Consider the following 18,288-nt stretch of genomic DNA (forward strand, 5'->3'; position numbering starts at 1 on the left):
TTCAAGCACAGGCAGGACTCTGCATACTTTAAGCTCTGGCTGCAGAGGGCAACTGTACTCCTTGGAGTAAGATAGGAGAAGTGGGTGAGGATGCTGTAAAGTGCTAGTGCTTCACATGCCCTCCTAACGAATGGGGCTTAAGCTGATTTATATCTGTATTTTATCACTCATTTATGGAAATAACTTAAAACAATATTAGTTGTATTCTGATATTTGCTTTCTCTGGGTTCTTTTTCACAGTGTACTTTCTGCTGTTCATTATATTGCATGACAGAAATACATTGTATATTTGGTATGTAGAATGTATTTAATACCCTTTTTAGGGTCGAGCCTGCGTCGCTTGCGCATGCGTTTCGCTCGCGAGACGCTTTAGGAGTTAGAAAAGGACTCAGAGCCCCGTCCATGTCACATCAGTGTCTTTCATTGGTTCATGGGCTTCCTGTTAAAATCTGCTTGCTTCCGATAGTGGAAGACACGCATACGTCATGCCTTTCCGGTGGTTAGCCCTCCTCGAGCGCAGCGACCAAGTACTGAAAACATGCGAGGCTCGCTGTTTCCCGTCTGGTTTGTGGGCTACTTTTTATCTTTTGTTCGCAGCGCGATCTCGCTTGGCAGAAGTAGTGGGCTTTGCATAACATCGACCCTGTTACATAGTTAATTGCACTTTTGCCGGTTACGTAGATACTTGCACTTTTGCTGATAGGTTCCACTATGAGTGATCTGTAGCAGCGCGATCGCGCAGTTTTTTTCCATTTAAAGGGGGGAAGAAAAATCCGGTTGGGAGTTTATAACTGCTAATAGCTGTAACTCGGAGAAATGCGAGACCCTATTGCATTGCAAATGCTTGTTTAATCTATATCTTTTATTTTATGGTGCATGAGTGTTATGGAACCCAAGGTATTTCTTTGGTCTTTTGTTAGTGAGCCAGGTTAAGAAGATGAAGTCTGTTCGGGCCATTGCTTGTAAGGTTTAGAGGAAGGAGGGCATTTCCAAAATGTGGGTGCTATTTCATTGTTGTCAAACGTGATGCTTGCCACTTGATTTTCTGCATTCTCTTCCAGCAGTTTCGGAGTGAAAATAGATGGGTCTTCTGTCACGCAGCATGGGGGGGGGGGCATTGGGAAGTACATTATAGAACCTTGTAAAGCAAACTGTAGAGCTTTTGGCGCCTTTACCAAAAATTATTCGACGTTTTGTTGAAGAAAATGTAATTCCTTTTAATTCCTTTTATTCTTCTTCTGTTACTTTGGTTCTCTCTTAAATCACCACATTGCCATTTCTGTAAAGATCATGCTTTTTCTTGTAAAATACGTTTTGATAAATTTATGTTTAGCTTTTTGCAGGAGTTTGAACCTACTTATTAGCCTTGAGTGTCCCAAAATTGGGTCACCAAAAAGGGAAATTGAGGTGGTCATAATTACACATCAGAATCGCATTTGACCATAATAATAAGAGTTACGCTTTTTACGACATCCATTTTCATGTCACCTTATTGTGACTTAAGTGTTACTGCGTCTAAGCATTTTTATCAAGCTTATCATTTGAGTGCTGGCGCATGGTTATCGCCCACTCTCCCACACTGTATGTATATTTGTTCTGGGACATCTGTAGGACTGTGTATGGCCTTTCATCATTTTCCTCATTATACTCCCACATTAGTTTTTTTAGAGATCTTTTTATTACAAGTGAAACAGTGTCGTCAAGCATCCTACCCAATAGCAAAATGAGACAACCAAAAGAGTTGCAAAATTCCATCAGTTTCATGAAATCACCCGTCCCTCCACCCACACATCAACAACAGTTCACAAGGCAGTTCCTATAGTCGGGCACCTCAAACCCAAATCATCAAGCTTGGCACCCAAAATATAGGCACAGAGCCCACCCCAGAAGTCATTCCGTTCCCCCCATATTTTGGTCCATTTCTTAGGGCAACACCATCCCTCATAAACTACCCTTTTTGCCAGCATGGACCAGTCCATATCATTCTTCCAGTGAAGTGCAGTGCCAGTTTGGCCCTCCACATCCGCACAGTGTTGCCCTTGGCAACTACTAACCCCAAAGTCATCCAGATCTGATCCATTCTGGTGAGATCAGTTGTTTTCCAGACATTGAGGAGGCACCACTTTGTGGAGGCATTCCGTATTGCTTTCACATACATTGTTCATGCAAGTGACCACTGACTTCCAGTGGAGCTGAATGGTGGGGCAGCTCCAAATCCTGTGGAAAAGCGTTCCCACTTGGCTGCAGTTTTGAAGACATGGTGGAGTTGCTGTCCTGCCCATCTTTACCAAGGTAGTGTGTGCATAATATCATCTGTTTACATTTTTTACCTGTACAATGCAAAACCTGAACCTGATAGCCAACTCTTGGGGGGATGCCAAGGCCTCAGCAACTCTTCGTCTTTAATGCATTCAAAGTCCTGTTCCTATTGATCCCTCAGTCAAGTCAAGGTGCCTGGCATCCATATGGTAGGCAGGTGTCCCCTCCAGGAGCTGATCCCCGTGGTTGATAGCAATGGGCTGAACTGACCAGTAATATTTCTGTAGGTCGGGAAAGGCGATACCCCAATCATAACAGCTCTTTGTCACTTTTTTAAGGGCTAGCCGGACTGGACTCTTATCCCAGAGTAGTGTATGGTTTTCAGATTAATTTGCCTGAAAGTAGGATGTCGGGACTGGGTACAGTGTGTTCTGAAACATGTAGAGAAAGTGGGGTAATGCATCATTTTGAATAGAGCATCTTTCCCCAATATTGACAAATGCAGGGCTCTCTAGTATTAGACATCTCTTTGGAGGTGCACAAGTGGTGGCTCTAGGTTATGGGTATAGAAGACATTCTGGTCTGTGATGATGTGAATCCCTAGGTAACGAAAGCCCTCCTCTGCAATGCTATCCGCACAATCTCCGTGCAGATGTGGTGCATGTCCCCTAAGGGGATAGATTAAGGATTTGTTCTAGTTGATAGTATAGCCTGAGTACCGACGGAGCAGAGTGAAGAAGTGCGTTATTCTGTCAAGGGTATGTACCGGATCTGAAACATAAAGTAAAATATCATCAGCATAAAAAGAGATCCTGTCCTCCCAGTCTTCTGTCCACCTCAGTCCTCTGATCAGTGAGATCATGCCTTATCCAGACAGTCAGCAGCTCCAGGACCAGTGCAAATATTAAGGGAGAAAGTGGCCATCCCTGTTTTGTGCCTAGTTGAAGATGGAAAATGGAGGATGTGCTCCCATTCACTTTCACCTGAGTCAAAGGACCAGTGTAGAGACGTCGCACCCATGCTATGAAATGAGGGCCGAAGCCAGGTTAACTAGGACTTCAAACATGAACGGCCATTTGACCATGTGGAAGGCCATTCGTGCGTCGAGTGAGAGTACAAGGGCATCGTCACAAATCCCTGCTGCATACTCCAGGACCCCTTGTAGACGCCGCAAGTTGAGGGAGGTACTCCTTCCCTTTATGAAGCTGGACTGATACGGATGGACCAACGTCGTGACCATTCGGACCAGCTGAGAAGCTAGCAGTTTTGTGAAGATCTTCACCTCTGCATTCAATACAAGATCGACCTGTAAAAAGGCACAGTTCTCCGGCGGTTGCCCCATTTATGTATGACTACTATATTGCTAGCCCCCGGTCTCTGGGCAAGGGGTCCTTCTTGTGACTTTCCTTAAACATTTACAGGAAATAGGGTTCTACCTTAGAAGCAATGAGTTTATAGAGCTCAGTGGGCACGCTGTTGGGGCCCCACTGCCTTGCCAGGAGTTAGGTCACGGATATCCTGTACTACTTCAGATTCAATAGGTTCCTTTTCTAGGTGTTCTCTGTCCGAATTTGAAAGCCCTGGGACTTACAAATCCGGCAGTAGCTCGTGACCCTCCTTGGCTGTTGTGGTGAGCGCCGGGGAGTAGAAGTCTGTGTAGCAGACCTCAAAGGCGTTGGCCACACCATGTCTGTCCTTCACCTGCTCCCCCCTTTCATTCAATATCTTGATAACCCATTGGTTGGCTCTCTCCTTTCTAGCCAGGCCAAGAGCTTCCCTGCCCTGTCACCCACCTCGTAGAGGCGATGTTGGCTTGCTCGGTGGCTGGCTCAGGCAGCTTCCATAGCAGTGTCCCTGTGTTTTGTCGTCTTTAAAGTTAAGGTGTGATGTAAGCTCTCTTGTTCTTTGTCAATGAACTTGGACTCTAGCTTTAGAATCTCTTGCTTGAGTGTCTCCAAATGGGCCCTTTTTTCTTGTGTGTGTGTCCTACTATCTGTGAGAGGCCCCGGCCCTTTATGAGTGCCTTATATGCCTTCCACAGGTTCTGTGCTGAATTCACCGAGTCCTCATTGAAGAATCTCTCCGTAACCTCTAGGAGGCCCATGCGAATGCAGGGTTCCTTTAGGTACCCGGGGCTGAGCACAATTCACTGTCAATTATGGCGATCAAGCAGATTGTAAGTCGCGACTGGGGAATGGTCACAGATACCCCTCGCTGGCCCTGGTGAACCTCTCAGAAGTGCGAGAGTTGATGGGACAAGGTAAGAATGTAATCTATGCATGGAGGCTGCCATGCACCCCGAGTGGGTAAGCGTATTGTGGTGTCTCCTAAGGAATTGTAGAGGGGTGCTCTTATAGTTTTGTAACCCAGGCCATTGGCATTCCAAAAGAGACGTTGAAGGTAGGAGCAGCTAGTGTGGTAGGCATGGTTGTTTAGGGAAGATGTTCAGTATGTGGAGCAGATGGAGCCATAGATGAGGAAGTGGTCGTTATACCTCTTGAGCTCCCTTTTCCCAGTGCCTTAGGTTTAATGTTATAACTTGATCCCTTGTGAAGAGTTATCAGATTTCTGGATTTGCTGCCTTTAGTTTTCTGGCTGTCATAGACTTCAAGAGATGTTGTGATGGTGATTTCATCTGTCATAAAATGTCTGTGCTGTAGGAGGCCTTATGGCGCCAGGCCTCTGAAGTTTGGGGTTTCTTAGTCCTCCATTTTGCCCTGCCTTCTTCATTTTAAGGACCGTATAGGGACTGTAGTAATCTCTATTTTAAGCACACCATTATTTCGACTGGGAGCCATGTTTCTTTTCTTTTGTGTTTTGTTCAGTTGTTCTACTTTTATATATTTTTTGTTGTACTTTGTTAATCTTTAAGTCGAACTTTGAAGGTTTAACTCCGTACAGTACTTTAGTTTGAAGCGCTGTAGTCGGGCTGGACTGGCCGTAGAGGGTATCAGGCATTTTCCCGGGAAGCCGGAAGGGTGGATCCTGGATTTGCATAGGTGAGGGCGGCAGGGGGAGGGGTGGGTGGGAGAGGGCTGGCTATTTTGCAGAGGTGCTGTATTATCAGTCTCCAGTAATAAAAGCAGCAGTGCTTTGCCCTTGCCCAACCCGCAGGCTGGTTCTACAAAATTGCCAGGGCTGCTTTGGGTTCCCAGTCTGGCCCTGGCTGCAGTCAGTCAACTAAGTAATTAATTCAGATACATTTAGGCTTGCAAAGTTGGGCATTCATATGAATTTAAATAGTCGGGACTGCACATCTTTTCAAAACTGTAACCCTCTGGCTAAATATTGCAAACTTCAAACACTTATATTTGTCACCATCAGTGCAAGTCTTTTATTTCATGACCAGTGGCTCTCTTCTTCAAGGTTCTGAGCGTTAAAAGACTTTTATCGGGAAACTTCGTAGGGTGAAAGGTCTCACAGCCGTGGGGTGGTACTTGTAAAATTACCCTATACTTCCCAGAATGCAGGTATGCAGCCCTCCACTTGCCAGAAAGAATGCATGCATGTTTACTGTTTAGAATGTACAGCTAACAGTGACATGGCCTCATCCATTGCCTGCTTCCTCCCAATTATCTGGAGCAGTTCACTGTTAACGATATTCTGCAGTTTTTGTAATCATTAACCAAAAATATATCGCAGCTCAGTTTTTTTTTGTTGCTTTTTTTTAAAACTCTAAACGGGTCCAGGAAACTAAAGAATCGTGGAAGACATTGTTAATGCAAGTGAACCGCTATGTTACAAGTACTTTTGTAACTGAATTCTAAGAAGTCAAGTCTTGCTTCAGGTGGATGACCTAAGTATTAAGAAGCCGTGGGTGGTGATACCCTTTCTTTTTTATGATTTTGTTAAATCACAGTAATGCTCATTTGAATTTTGTGTCCTCGTTTTTAGCGTGAAGATCAATTGTGCTCGCTTTATTTCTGAAAGTACTAAAATTGTTCAATGTGAAATCTTGAAATTTGCTCATGTGCTGGAAATGCCTCTCATGCATTTTAATCCTAGAATGTGCATATCTGTTGTAAATGTGTGTTGTGTCGGATAACAATTTGCATGTGCCATAGCATTCCAGAATAAATAAAGTACTGCTTGCAGTGAAAGGAAACGTTTTAGAACACAGTTTGTTTACTTTCTGCAAAGAAAGCCTGCGAGTGCTTGATCACATATGCAAGTGCACATCTGCATGTGGTATGTGTCCGACAAGGATCAGGACCCCCAGAAGCCTGCAGCCCCGCAGTATCCGTTTATTTTAATGGTAACTGCTACCAGATGTGCGTTTAGCTCTCCACTCCTGCTCTTCTCATTAACTTGAAGTACCCCCAGCCTCATCACGTTTAGAGCTTCCACATAGATGCTGCATCGACATATTTCTGCGTTGTGTAATTTGCCATTTAAACCATGAGAACATTGTTCAATAGAGGAATTAAACTTTGGTCAGTACTTTAATTTAGACCTGTTACTAGGGCCTGTTACTAGGGTCTTGGTCGCTTGACCCTCATGTGCACAAGCAAGAGCACCATCTCCTCCTCCAACACAAACAAGTAATGACTTTTTTATTATATAGGTTTAGGAGTTAAGTTTCGATTTTATTGTTTTATTGTTTGTAATGGTTTCAACCTATGCTCGTGCAACTTATTCTTTAGGACAGAAAACAACGCAGTGTAAGAGTGTTTACATCGCCTCTGGTTATAGACTGGCAGCTTTCTCTGGGAAGTACCTTGGAAACTAGTTTACACTCTTTCATGCAGTGTCCTTGTTGAAATGGCTACTTCAGCTTTTACCAAAACTGAGTTGGCAATAATTGCCCAAGGAACTGAGGGTGTCACTGATGGACTGAGCTCCGGGTGTTATATTTGGCGGTATGTGCTGATGTTTACTGAGGTGTGAGTGGCAGAGACTGCCTCGAATGTATCATAGGGCAAAGCATATTTGGCAACACTAAAAAGGAAATCAATGCACATTCCCATGGTATTCCTAAATATAATCATACTTAGGGGTGCTCATACACTAAAGCACATCGTTGCCATGATGTGCCTCCCGGAATTCTCCAAAGAAAACCGGTAACAGACAAAGAAGAAAAATATAGAGGAGCACACCAATTGTTCTTAGTATACAATTATAGAGGGTCAGTAGTGACTCCTAAATTAGAAACAAGAATTTGAATATGTTCTCCCAATACTATTTCACATTAGCAACCCTGGTGTAAGTTCTCTTACTCATATGTGCATACCAAATCCTTTACACATCTGAAAACAACTTATGATTTATTACAAAAAACACATAACATACAATACAAATCATAACCTATAACAAACTGATACATTGAAAAAACACTAACACTTAATGATTACAAACATCATAATGAATTATTCATATAAAAACGTAAACTTGAAGTTACTGGGCCTAACAGACATGTGTTGGGCCCACATGTAGCATCAGCCGACACGTGTTTCGTCCAAGACTGGACTTCTTCAAGGCTGGTGAATTATAATCCAAAAACATTACATTAATATCTAAAAATACGTGACACAACAAATACAATAATAAGAAAACACACCACATTTCCCGAGAGTATGTGGTACTAATAAGAAATTTGTGAAAAGAGAACCGACACCAGATGTCAAAGCAATCTAATTGTTAAGAAGAATGAGTTGATAAATATTATTACGCCATATATGTGGCAGAGTAATCAAGTAGGTAGAAATATTGAATATATGAATGTTCAAAAAGGTCCCAAGATTTTCGAACGTGAGAAAGACCTTATATTGCAAATCCTCCCCAGGGTGACCATAATTGCTGATCCAAAAGGAAAAATACCTTATTCTCTCCACAGGTCCCTAAATCTCAAAGCGGTATCTCAAACTGTGAGTGAAAAACAGGAACCAAGTTATGAGCTACAAACTCAAAGCCATTTATGTATATAGAATATGAGAATGCTCCAATGTAATACTGACCTTGATAAGAATATCACTTATGCCCATTTGTTGTGATGGGTCCCAAAATAGAAAGTTTTCCTTCTCATTGGAAATACAACTTCGACTAACAAACTCTCAGCTGGTCCCAACAGCATAGAGTATTTACATATATCCCATGGGTAGAGAAGAACGTCACAAATGACTATTCCTCTACCTAAAAACATAGAAATCAAACAATTTACTATTAGAGACAAACCATTTCTCAATTCCGGCATCCTGTATTTAAATTACAACTATATGTAGCCAATTCCTCAACAGCATAAAATGTGCGTGTTGTTTTCACATAATCCCAAGTAATTTAAGTAAAATGTCTAAGGGATATAACAAATTATGTGTATTGCCATGATAATAGTCCATAAAATAAATATACTCCTAGTTGAAAATTCTTAAATGCTCATATATATGTATTAATGGAAAAATAAGATCTCAAGGCAAAACGCCAGGTAAGGCAAATGCAAATATAGTCTGATTGCCACTAAGAAATGCTTATATATCCAAATCTTGTGGGAGTGCCAGAATTGTGCCGACATTCGCGATGCAAGAACACTGAACCAGCGTTCGAAGTTACCTGCATGATAGCATTTGGAACGCCATACATCCGCGTCTCGTCTCACTCGATATCAATATATTCAAATCTTCCACGCAAACAGACTGCCTTATATTCTCCAAAGCCGACATTGAAAAGTCCCGCCGTCCATTAGCGGGCGGGGATCGTATCAACATAAACAAAGAAAGAGGCCTCCGATCATCACATAATCCATGGCAGCCATCTTGGAATATAATCCATATGGCGCCTTCGTATGATACTATAGTCCTGCAGCGGCCATCTTGGAGTGTGATCCATATGGCACGTCCGTGCGCTGTTATAGTCCTACAGCAAACGCGATCGCATATCATTTTGATCATGTCAAGTGATACAAAGCTGGAAACCATCTTATAATATAATACATGTAACTCCCCCAAATAAAATTGCCTCACTGCATTTTATGTAATGTCAACAACTGATTTTAAGAGACAGAAGTGCCCTGAGTTATGCCCAATCTATTTGGCCTATAAAGATGTGTGAACAGAATGTGTCCTAAACTGTATCACTGATTAGTCGATATCAGAGAAGATTTGTAGTGGGAAAAGCAGGGAAATAGACCGAAAAGAGATTGAGATTAATTTAGAGAGACCATCACCATAATGAAAAGTAATGTGACATATAAATATACAAAAATAACATTGTATACATATTGGTCCAAGCATATTCTATATACAGATAGCCGATCCAATCTTAGTCAAATGAAATCTATTGTCCATAATAAAGACCCTTCTACACACTACACATACATATATATTTACAGGAAATGATACAATTCATCATCCAAGTTCATCCCCATTTCGATGGTCCTTAATTTGATTATCCATTTAGCCTCATTCCTTCTCAGATCCAGTGTCCTATTTCCACCCCTAGAATTAACTGGGGTGTGACTAATACCCATAAATTTTATTGGTGGAATTTCTGTATCTGGATGGTTTTTATTCATATGTCGTACCACTGGTGATGTTACATCATTATTTCTGAGTGCACGCATATGTTCCTGAATACGTTCCCTTAGGGGCCTGATTGTGCTGCCCACATATATTTGACCACATTCGCATTCTAAAATGTAGACAATAAATTTGGTATTGCAATTGATAAAAGTGGTGATTTTATATATCTCACTTCCATTATAGCTGAATTCAGAAGTTTTGTGTAGTGATAAATTGCACATGTTACTATGACCGCATCTATAAAAACCCTTGATTTTTTTCGGCTAACCATGTTGGTTTACTGTCCTTTAGAGGAGGCAAAAAACTTTTACATACAAAATTTTTAATAGTTTTGCCCCTTTTATGAATCATTTTCGGCCTTTTAGGTAGTATCTTCACAAGTGTGCCGTCAGTTTGTAATATATTCCAGTGTTTGTGAAAACCGTGACCCCTGGACTACGGCAACACCCTCTACGCCGGGACCACAGCCAAACTCCAAAATCGCCTGCAACTCATTCAAAACGCATCGGCACGCCTCATCCTCGACGTACCCCGCAACAGCCACATCTCCGCTCACCTGAGACACCTGCATTGGCTCCCAGTCAGCAAAAGGATCACCTTTCGACTTCTCACCCACGCACACAAAGCCCTCCACAACAAGGGACCGGAATACCTCAACCGACGCCTCAGCTTCTACGTCCCCACCCGCCTCCTCCGCTCCTCTGGTCTCGCACTCGCTGCCGTCCCTCGCATCCGCCGCTCCACGGCGGGTGGGAGATCTTTTTCCTTCCTGGCGGCCAAGACCTGGAACTCCCTCCCCACCAGCCTCAGGACCACCCAGGACCACTCCACTTTCCGGAGACTACTGAAGACCTGGCTATTCGAGCAGCAGTAAACCCCCCCCTTTTCCCCTAGCGGCTTGAGACCTGCACGGGTGAGTAGCGCGCTTTATAAATGTTAATGATTTGATTTGATATTCTGTGTTATCGTGCTCTGTACAGCGCTCTGATACTCTCGGGTCATGTTCACACTTAATATAACTCTCAGTAAATGCATAAATAGATCGCCATGCACCGGCATTTAGCTCGGCCAGACCCTAGTTTTGCCCGAGGATATGCCCCAGTGCTTGCTTGGCAGCCTTGTTGGGCTTCTAGTGGGTGGTTCATGCCATCGGTGGCTCCCTGGGCTTGAATGTAAACGCCGTTTGAGTGCGAAAGGAAGGGCGAGGAGAGACAGTGGGCACCTGGGCTGGAGGTGCGGGAGCGAGATCGCACCATATCGTTCCTTTGCCATTAAATAGTTTTCCCTGTGATTGCTGCCCATCCATGTTTCTGTGTGGAAGCAGATCAGGCGGCCTCTGCTGTGTAAAGACAGAAAAGGCGGTGTTTTACTTGGATGTGGTTAATTCTTTATAATTCATTAAATAACAACTGTAAACGAGAGGAACCCTAAAATCCAGTTTCTGGACTAATATCGTGTTAGAAGCGAAAAGGGCTTTGTGAGACTCAGAGGCGCCTAATAGCAACATTGATCTTTTCAAGCTCCACGAGTGGTAACTGACACATGTATTGCGTGCCATGAATGCTGTCACTGTGGGAGAGCTGAACTGATTTACAGTTTGCAACAATTTGCCCTGACTCAAGGGGGCGAGTAGGCCAAGTAGTAATGCGCTGATTGTGTTAGATGGTTTAGGGGGGACCCTCCGTAAAGTCACCTCAGTTGTACCGCTCACTCGTGTACGTGCTCAAGTGGCACTCCTGGGCGAGGGACGGGAAAAGCACACCTAAAGCTTGAGCATTGTGCTGCTGATCGGGGGTGTTAATGCCACTGACACCGAAGAATTTCACAAGAGTATTGTTTGTTTTGAAACCAATCTTTCACTTTTTATTGAACAGCATTATATATATCACAACGATGAAAGCCAGTACTTTGTACTAGGAGGTAACGACACTCCGCTTTGGTAATGGGCATTTGATTGTTTGTTTGCTTGTTTGATACGTCGATATCGTTTTATTTTCTTTCTTTCTTTTTTTTTTTTAAACATTTTTTTAAGGAGTCGTTGACTGTTCTCTAATGATGCCGGTGAGTTTGCGTCCCAGAGATCTCATGCACACTCCTGATTGGACAGTGAGGCTCCAGGGCCTGCTTTAGCACAGTTGGTACCCAGTGCAACACTCTTTTTGACACCCCCCATGATCGCCTTCTCCACAAATGTCCTCACTACCACTCTTTAGCAGTGACCCACTTCTCACCATAGCCTCTGTTGGCATATATTTTTATTTTTTAATAACGCAGCTCATATTTCACTCGAGTTCAGTTTTGTGATCTGCATGGTACACGTTCTTTGCAGCAAACACATTAACCATCTGAGCTAATATGATGAGTCAAAACTGCCACTAGACACTACTCCGATCTCTAACAACAGGAACTTTAATCATCAGTTATCTTGACGTTTTTATTGTTGTCTGAAAACTGCTGAACGCACAAGGAAGCTCACGTGCTTCGATTCGATACCCATAAGTTATTTTTTAACACAGCGCCCCCCACCAAAGTCCGAGCTCTGGTCGCATCACCCTAAAGCCCGCCCTTCTGTCCCTTCCACCTGATAAGCATACACTCCAAGGGGAAGTCTTCAATGAATAAACTTACTTTAAAAGATACCTAACTAGTTACATGTATGCAGTGATAGCTAAATATTTATTCTGCTTTTCCCTCCCCCCACAGGGTATGGCTTCCGGCCCCTCGCATCTCCCTCATCCAAAGAGGAAATGGTTTTAACAGAACAACTGGAGCAGAAGGAATATTGGATACAATGTCTTTGGATTTTGAAAACTTTACGAGAAGCATGGTCAGTTAGAGATCGGGAACATTTTTGTGAGCGTGTTTTTAAAATGATGTTTTAATTTGGCTTACTAAAAGAAATCATTTTGGAGAAAATGGCGTCCTCATCAATAAGGCGTCAGATGAAAAACATTGTAAATAATTACTCAGAAGCAGAAATCAAAGTCCGCGAGGCTACCTCCAATGACCCCTGGGGTCCCTCCAGCTCTTTGATGACTGAAATTGCTGATCTAACATACAATGTGGTGGCATTTTCGGAAATCATGAGCATGATCTGGAAGAGGCTAAATGACCATGGAAAGAACTGGCGGCACGTGTACAAAGCACTGACCCTGCTGGACTATCTGATCAAAACCGGTTCTGAGCGGGTGGCACAGCAGTGCAAAGAGAACATATTTGCCATCCAGACCTTGAAAGACTTCCAGTACATTGACCGTGATGGTAAAGACCAGGGCATCAACGTGAGGGAGAAATCCAGGCAGCTGGTGACCCTCCTGAAGGATGACGAAAGGCTCAAGGCTGAGCGAGCGCAGGCTTTGAAGACCAAAGAGCGCATGGCACAGGTGGCGACTGCAGTGGGTAGCAACAACCAGATCAATTTTGGTCGAGGCTCCAGTCAGCCAAACCTGTCCACCAGCTACTCTGAGCATGAGTACGGCAAGTCGGGTGGCTCTCCAGCTTCCTACCATGGCTGTAAGTACATCAGTTCTTGTTCAGTTTCAGCAGTTGTTTATTTCAAAGCGTTCTTTTTTTAATGTTGCAAACATTTTGGTTGGCCCTTATTGAGATTTAAAAGTAGCTTCATGTTGAGGTAATCTTTCAATTATGGAGATGTTGGTTGAACTTGTATACACTGTTGAAAATTAGAAAATGGTATCTAACTGTAATCTTTAGTCATAATTGATATTGCAATTTGACCACAGTTGCAGTACATCAGAAGGCGTATCACAGAGGTGGGTGATGTGTTGTGATTAAGACTCTAATTCGTAACAAACTGTAGCATTTTAGGTTATGCCATTTTATTAATTTGTCTCCCAATTAGAAGAAGCCTCAACAAAGCTTTTTGTGTCTAGCTTGAACCACCTTAATGCATTACATGTTTCAGTATGTTACATTATCGACATATTTATAGAGTTCAGTTTGCTCAGAATGTCCTTGTGATGCCTCATCATACGGTCCAACGTTTGCATCAGATTCTGAATCGAACCTCCATATGTATATTGTGTTCTGCATTGTCTCTTGGTTTGTGGTGTAACTTTTCTAATGTTAATGTTTAGATTTATATGTCCAGTGTCATTGATGCTCCATTATGACACCTTACAGGTGATACAGTTGCCTAAACTGTGGTTTATTGTGTGGGTTTCATTCAGTGAAGCTCTGAGTACATACACCCTTTGTGTGTGTATTTCGTAGGTCTGTACTTGTTCATCAGTGGCATTTAGTTAGTCTGACCTTGATTTTGCTTTGTAAGTGATTATAGCTATGTAATTGGGTGCTATGTGTAATGTTTTGCCTATATGCTCTATTGTCTTCGTGACGTGGAGTTTGCTACTTGAAGGGCATATTTGTGGTGTGTCCTTAATGCCATCCATTAATTTGTGGGCTGTTTTCTCCTTTGTGTTTTGTTGTGGTTGTGTGATATTGCAAAGACTAGCACCCTAAGTAGAACCAGTGTTAGCCTTCTGTGGTACACATGAGCGGTTTTGGATTTGTGTGACTAATTCATTGAGCACTTTAGCCTTAATTTATTCACAAGTGTGTAGGTTTTTTTTCGCAGTGGAATTTGTAGCTAGTGATAATACATGTCAACATGGACGGTGCTGGTGTAATGTGTGTGTGTGTAAAGCTAAAGCTTTGGTAAAGCACATGTGGTTTGGAAATTTGTCTTGGGGCAGCAAGGAAGCTAGTAATACAGAACATATTAGCCATGCTGATTGTACCCAAAGTGTTCTGTGTAATGTGCTCTGTTAGTTGTATAGTACGTCTTGATGGTGTGTGTGCTGTAGGGAGCCGTATGATCGCCATCTGAGCTTTGTCTCAGTGTTTGTGCAGTCATAACCATGAAACTTATGGGAAGGTTAGTTCTTGAAACAACATTGAATTTATACTCTTTGTTTCGGATATCATCTATAATAAGATCCTTCCTTCGTACCTTTGCAGTGTAAAAGAATATTACATATACTCTTAGTTGCAACAGAATGTCTAAGAAACGTGTAAGTGCACTAAATTGAAGCAAGTGTATGGCTGTACGGAAAAAAGCCCATAAAGCTGGTGAACCCATGAAAGCATGCAGAAAACCCTGCAAAATTGCTTTTACTGAAGTATCTTCACCATTGTGTACTTTAACAGCCCAGAAGTCTTCAGCAAGATCAGCAGACAAATGGTTAAATATGTAATCTTCTGTGATGACAGTTAAACAGTGTCAGGTTCACTTGATAATTATATTCTTATAGTCATACCTTCAGTTTGCTTAGAAGTTAGTTTACTTCGTGCTTTATAATTATATTCTCTATTATCTTTCTGGGCGGTTCACTTTCCCTATGATAATTAAGATTCTATCTAGATAAAGAGAATTTTAACTGAAGGTGTGTGTAGACAATTGGGCTTCTTTGCCTTTCGATGATGACAATTGTGATAATTCTTAACACTTGACGACCAAGCAACTGGTGATTCTTTGAGGTTTTACTGTATAAAGAATCGTGATTTTATTAAAGACAAGGAGGCTAGCATTATGCATTATCCCTTTTATTCACTCCTCTGAGCAGCAAACCATTGAAAGAACAAAAAGAACCTTAACATCACAAAGAAAAAGAATGTTCAAGTCCATATAATCCAGGAGTCCTCCATTTCCTTCCTCTTTTGTTTGAAATCTTCCTCCATTTCCGAATCTTCACCCACAAAAAAATATTCTCTCTCACGAATCTGCAATAAAGAATGAGCAAAAAAAATATATATACACCAAACATTACTTCTAGGGTGGGTGGGTGGGATAATGCTAGCCTCCTTGTCTTTAATAAAATCACGATTCTTTATACAGTAAAACCTCAAAGAATCGCCATTTTATGTCAAGACAGGAGGCTAGCATTATGCATGTTTAAAGGCATGCAAAACACTTTTCGAAACATGATCAATATTCTTGAAATAAAAAGTTCTAAACGTTTCCGCAGAAGACCAATCTGCAGCTTTCAGAATAAGATCCAGATTTCCTCCCAACATAGAAACTTTACTTGCCATAGCTCCCCTCACTGATTGCGATGAGAATCTCGAAACATCCACACCAGCCTCTATCATAGCACCATTCAGCCATCTAGCAATAGTAGCACTTGAAACCCCCTTAAATGGTTGCGCATAAGAAATCAATAGTTGCTGGGTACCTGTTCCCCTTTTTTCCAACATTCTAGTTTCATATTCCTTCAAGCAGCGAACCACACAAACTTCTGGACATTCGTCAAAATATGGATAAAAGATTGAACCAGACATAGTCTTAGTGCGTCTACACACCTCAAACAGAACTCCAGTTGATTGATAAAATCTATGATTTACTTCCAGAGCTCTTACATCTGAAACCCTCCTAAACGAAACTAAACAAAGAAGAGTAGCCAACTTCCATGAAAGCTCTCTATCACCCAAATACCTGTATACCGGCCACCTTTGAAACAAAAACAGGACTAAATCTATGTCCCAAAAAACCTCATATTTAGAAAACGGTGGACGCTTCAGAGGAATACCCTTCATCACCCTACAAACCAAGGGACTCCTACCAATAGAAACTTCCTGACAAAAAGTGTGACCCGCTGCAACCGCAGACCTGTAACAATTAATCGTTCTGTTTGACAAACCGCTATCATACAACTCAGCCAAGAAATTCACTATATTTACTTCATCCGTCTCAACGGGATCCAAACCCCTTTGTGAGCACCAACTAGACCACATCTTCCAGATACTTCTATATCTTCTCTTTGTACCAGGTGCCCATGATTCATCCAATAATCCTGCAGCTGACTCCGAAAGGTTTCTAAATCATCCCGAATTCCTGATATCCTCCAGACTAGAAGGTTCAATGAACCTGCCTCTACCATAGGATGCTCCTCTCCTTCCACCCCTGACAAAAGACCTCTGCACCACTTCATTAGAATCGGAAATTCCACAGCCAATCCTGCATAAATGTATCCATTGCTATAGCACCTGGATCGTGCCTCCAACTGACGTACTTTTCCAACTGAAAAGTCAACCTGGAGGCAAAAAGATATACTTCCAAAGGACCCACGACCAGATTTATTTCCCTGAATAGATGTTCGTTCAATTTCCAATCGCTGAAATCCCTCATCTGACGAGAATTCCAATCTGCAACCACATTTTGCACACTCGGCCAAAACTCCGCTTTCAAACTGATTTTGTGCTCTAAACAAAAACCCCACAATTCCTTCGCCAACTCTGCTAAATTCCTCGAACGAGCACCTCCCAATTTGTTTATATATATCACTGCAGTAACATTGTCTATCTTCAGGAGAACAGATTTTCCTTTTAAAACATGCCTGAAACTCTGTAAAGCAAACATCCCTGCTTGCAATTCTAAATAATTTATATGACCTTCTTTTTCCAAACAAGTCCACACTCCACCTGTCTCCAAACCCAGACAATGAGCACCCCAACCAAGCTTGTTCGCATCTGTTTCTAGTACAAAATCTGGTTTTACTCCAAAAATTGCTCGACCATTCCATGCTTCCAAATTCTGCTTCCACCAAACCAATTCCTTTCTCGCCTCTTCTGAAATTGAAATCCGATCTCCATACCAAAGACGTTTTCTCAGCCCAAACATCTTTAAACGCTGTAAGGCTCTGTAGTGCAAAGGACCTGGAAAAATCGCCTGAATAGACAATGTCAAAAGTTCAATCACACAAGCTAAATCTCTCAAAGTCACCTCCTGCTTCCTTAACAAAGATTGCACCTCCTGCATTATTTTCTTCACTTTCCTTGTTGGTAACACCAACTGACATAGCTTCGTGTCCACTTCGAAACCCAAAAACTCCAACCTTTGAACAGGTATCCACCCTGACTTCTCCAGATTTATATTAAAGCCCAGACTCGCCAATAAGTCTTTCACCATACACAAATGTTCTTTTAAGATTCCTTCTTCCTGATTCAGAATCAAAATGTCGTCTAAATAGATAATCATTCTCACATCTCTCTCTCTCTGAGAAAACCAACCACTGGACGCAAAACCTTTGTAAAACACCAAGGCGCTGAAGCCAGCCCGAAGGGAAGACTCTGGAACTGATACAACTGGCTCTTCCACCTGAACTGCAAGTACCTCTGACTGCATTAAGCAACTGGAATCGTAAAACATGCATCTTTTAGATCCAATTTCACCATCCAATCCTGTTCCTGCAAAAGATCTCATAACAGATGAATTCCCTTCATCTTGAAATGTTAATAAGTCACAAACTGATTTAGGTTTCTCAGATTTATCACTGGCCTCCAACCCTTGTCTTTCTTCTCCAGCAAAAACGAAGTACTTACAAAACCTTTCTCCTGATCTTCCAACTCCACAATCACATTCTTTTCCAACAATGCCCTATCTCCATACATACAATCTCTTCCAGCTCTTTCTGGAAGTTTAATTCCTTTGGCTCCACCACCTGCACTGGTTCTACATCGAACTCTATAACATAAAACTGAACCGTCTGCAGAATCCACA

The 18,288-nt window shown here is 42.2% G+C and overlaps 1 protein-coding gene across 7 annotated transcripts in view; it reads left to right on the plus strand.

The window, feature by feature from the left end:
* The window catches only part of EPN2 (epsin 2), a 357,746-nt gene that overhangs the window by 121,180 nt on the left and 218,278 nt on the right, over positions 1-18,288 (plus strand). For all 7 annotated transcript variants that reach the window (XM_069210122.1, XM_069210121.1, XM_069210119.1 and 4 more), the window contains one exon: positions 12,474-13,283. In XM_069210122.1, the coding sequence (XP_069066223.1) occupies positions 12,686-13,283 (598 nt within the window). In that variant the 5' untranslated portion in view covers positions 12,474-12,685. The remainder of the gene's footprint in view (positions 1-12,473; positions 13,284-18,288) is intronic.

This window comes from Pleurodeles waltl, chromosome 10, assembly GCF_031143425.1.
Source record: "Pleurodeles waltl isolate 20211129_DDA chromosome 10, aPleWal1.hap1.20221129, whole genome shotgun sequence".
NCBI classification, from domain to species: domain Eukaryota; kingdom Metazoa; phylum Chordata; class Amphibia; order Caudata; family Salamandridae; genus Pleurodeles; species Pleurodeles waltl.